Source organism: Dipodomys spectabilis, unplaced genomic scaffold, assembly GCF_019054845.1.
Source record: "Dipodomys spectabilis isolate Male_0828 unplaced genomic scaffold, ASM1905484v1 ptg000897l, whole genome shotgun sequence".
NCBI classification, from domain to species: Eukaryota; Metazoa; Chordata; class Mammalia; order Rodentia; family Heteromyidae; genus Dipodomys; species Dipodomys spectabilis.
Genome location: NW_024871574.1, coordinates 15,001 through 17,500, shown reverse-complemented (window position 1 = coordinate 17,500; position 2,500 = coordinate 15,001). Strand labels below are relative to the sequence as shown.

General features: G+C 62.9%; 1 protein-coding gene across 1 annotated transcript in view; it reads right to left on the bottom strand.

Moving 5' to 3' along the window:
- The window catches only part of Olr1 (oxidized low density lipoprotein receptor 1), a 2,745-nt gene that overhangs the window by 24 nt on the left and 221 nt on the right, over positions 1-2,500 (bottom strand). The window contains 5 exon segments of the mRNA XM_042673499.1: positions 1-69; positions 72-123; positions 939-1,006; positions 1,472-1,611; positions 1,942-2,163. The exon segment at positions 1-69 is cut by the window's left edge and continues 24 nt beyond it. Coding sequence (XP_042529433.1) covers positions 1-69; positions 72-123; positions 939-1,006; positions 1,472-1,611; positions 1,942-2,163 — 551 coding nt within the window.

The following is a 2,500-nucleotide window of genomic DNA, read 5'->3' as shown; positions in this document are numbered from 1 at the left end:
TTTCTTCTGGCATATGCTGAACGCGGCCAAGATGCAATTCTCTGCAAAAAATGCTCCGTGTTGAATGCATCCGCGCAGGTGCCCGATGGGTACTTCTGGGAAAAGGCGCCCTGCAGCCTGAATCTGCACCGGGACAGAAGACAGACGGACAGAGAAGAGACGTCAGGTTCACAGCCCGAGCTGGCGGTGCCTGCCTGTAGTCCCGGGGACTGAGATCTGAGAGGAGCACGTGGCTCAGAACCAGCCCACGCCCGGAGAGGCTACGAGATTCTTCTCTCCAATGAGGCAGCAAAAAGCCAGGAGGGGAGTCCTGGCTCACGCGGTAGAGCACCCAGCCTTGGGTGATAAACCTCAGAGACACGGCCCGGGCCCTGAGTTCAAGCTCTAACACTGGTGCCCCTTTGCGATTGCTTCCGGAAGATTCCGGGAGAAGCAGCATCCCGTGTGGCAGGCAAACCACCCCTCACAGGGGCCAAGCCTTCTTCTGACACCTCAAAGCGAACAGCCCAAACTCAGGAGCTCACCTCCCTCCTGCTCCATCCTGGGAACCCAGGACAGCGATCCCACAGATCTCCTCCAAGGACAAAGACTGCGCTCAAGGTCAGCCAGGCCTCGTCTGGGGCCCGGCGCTGGTCACTCAGCAGACCTTTCCCACCCCTGTCCCCCCCCCCCCCTGTTGAACCTGAAGCCCGTGTCTGCACCTGAAGATGCTGGAGAGTCCTCAGGCGCTGTCGGCCCCCCCCCCACCACCACTGCCCTGAATCCACCTCCTTCCCCCGCCCCTCACCAGCTCCCTTTGTTTGGCCTGTGGGGGAGCGTGGCTGGTACTAATGTAGGACTCTCCTGGACTGGGCCTGGGGTCTAAAGTGTTGGTGTGAGGTTTCAGCAAGGAGTGGCAAGCTCACCACCCACGTCTAAAGGGGAAGGGCAAGACTTACGAACGGGCCGGCAAGGGGGAGCCATCTTCCCAGAGCCGGGAGTGAGAGGCGGCTCGCTGGATGAAGGCCTGCGGGGGGGCGAGGGGTCAGAGGTCGTGAGGCCTGACCGGCCCCCCGGGCCTCACCTCCGTCCTCCTCGCTCCTCAGGAGGCTGAGATCCGAGGATCGAGGCTCCGAGCCAGCCTGGGCAGGAAAGGCCCGGAAACTCTTGTGGTCGTCAACCATCAGCAAAACAGCCTGGGGCTTGAACTCGGGGCGCTGTCCCTGGGTTTCTTTGGCTCCAAGCGGGTGCTCTACCGCGTGAGCCACGGCGCCACGTCCAGATTTTTCTGAGTGCTTGACTGGAGATCGGAGTCTCACCGGCTTTCCCGCCCGGGCTGGCCTTGAACCGCGATCCTCAGCCCTCAGCCTCCTGAGCAGCTGGGGTGCCCGGCGGGAGCCGCCCTGAACCCTGGAATCCCCCACCCCCCGCCGCTCGCCAGTCCCGGCCGGCTGCGACTGTTGCTCGCCCCCCAGTGCTCCTCGCAGCTTACCCGCTCCTCCGCGCTGCTGATCTTCAGCAGCCGAGCGTCCAGGGCCAAGCACTGCTGCCGACTCTTCTCCCAGTTCCGCAGCCCCGGGGGGAACCGGTAGCAACTGTGGGCGTGCCAAATCCAGTCCTGGGGGCACCGGCCTGGGGGGCCGGGGCCCGATCAGTACCCAGAGGGCCCCCAGGACACGAGCCCCAGCAGACCCTCGCTCTAGACTGGCTGTGCGTGGCGGTGCATGCCCGTAATCCCGGTGACTCGGGAGGCTGCGATCTGAGGATCGTAGTTGAAAATCAACCCGGATGGGAAAACCTCTGAGATTCTTATCTCCCATGAACCAGCAAAAAGCTGGACGTGGAGCTGCGGCTCAACTGGTAGAACGCCGCCAGCCTTGTGTAAAGATGCTCAGGAGCAGCGCCAAAGCCCTGAGTTCAAGTCCCGGGACATGCTCTCACACAGACACACACACCCAGCACCTGTGGCATTGGTGGCTCTGTCCAGGGCGTCTTGCAGACGCAGGTTCATCTGGCGAAGCTGCGTTTGCTTTTTGGTCTCCTGCTCCAGCCTCCGCGCCAGGGCCTCCACCGCAGCCTCCAGCCTCCGCTGGGCCTCCTGGGCCTCGTGCCGCCGGGCTAGCGCCCCTTCCACACGCGTGAGATTCTCCTGACACGGTCTGCGGAGGCCTGACGTCCCGGACACTGGAGACAGACCCGCACTGAGACCCGCGTGCACACACCCCGTGCAAGCCAGCACCCAGACTTTAACTCAAGGCCTCCTGCTTCCTTGCTGGTTTTCTGGCTCAAGGCTGGCGCTCTACCACTCGGGCCACGGCTCCACGTAAGGTATCAGGAGAGTGACTGGCAAAGCCAGTGCCAAGAAAAGCCACACAGGGAAGCAAATAAAATGGAGAGCATCAGCCCGGCACCCGTGGCTCCCGCCTGTCAGCCCAGCTCCGCAGGAGGCTGGGATCTGAGGATCGCGGTTCAAGGCCAGCCCGGGGAAGGAAAGACCGTGAGACTCTTATTACCACCAAGA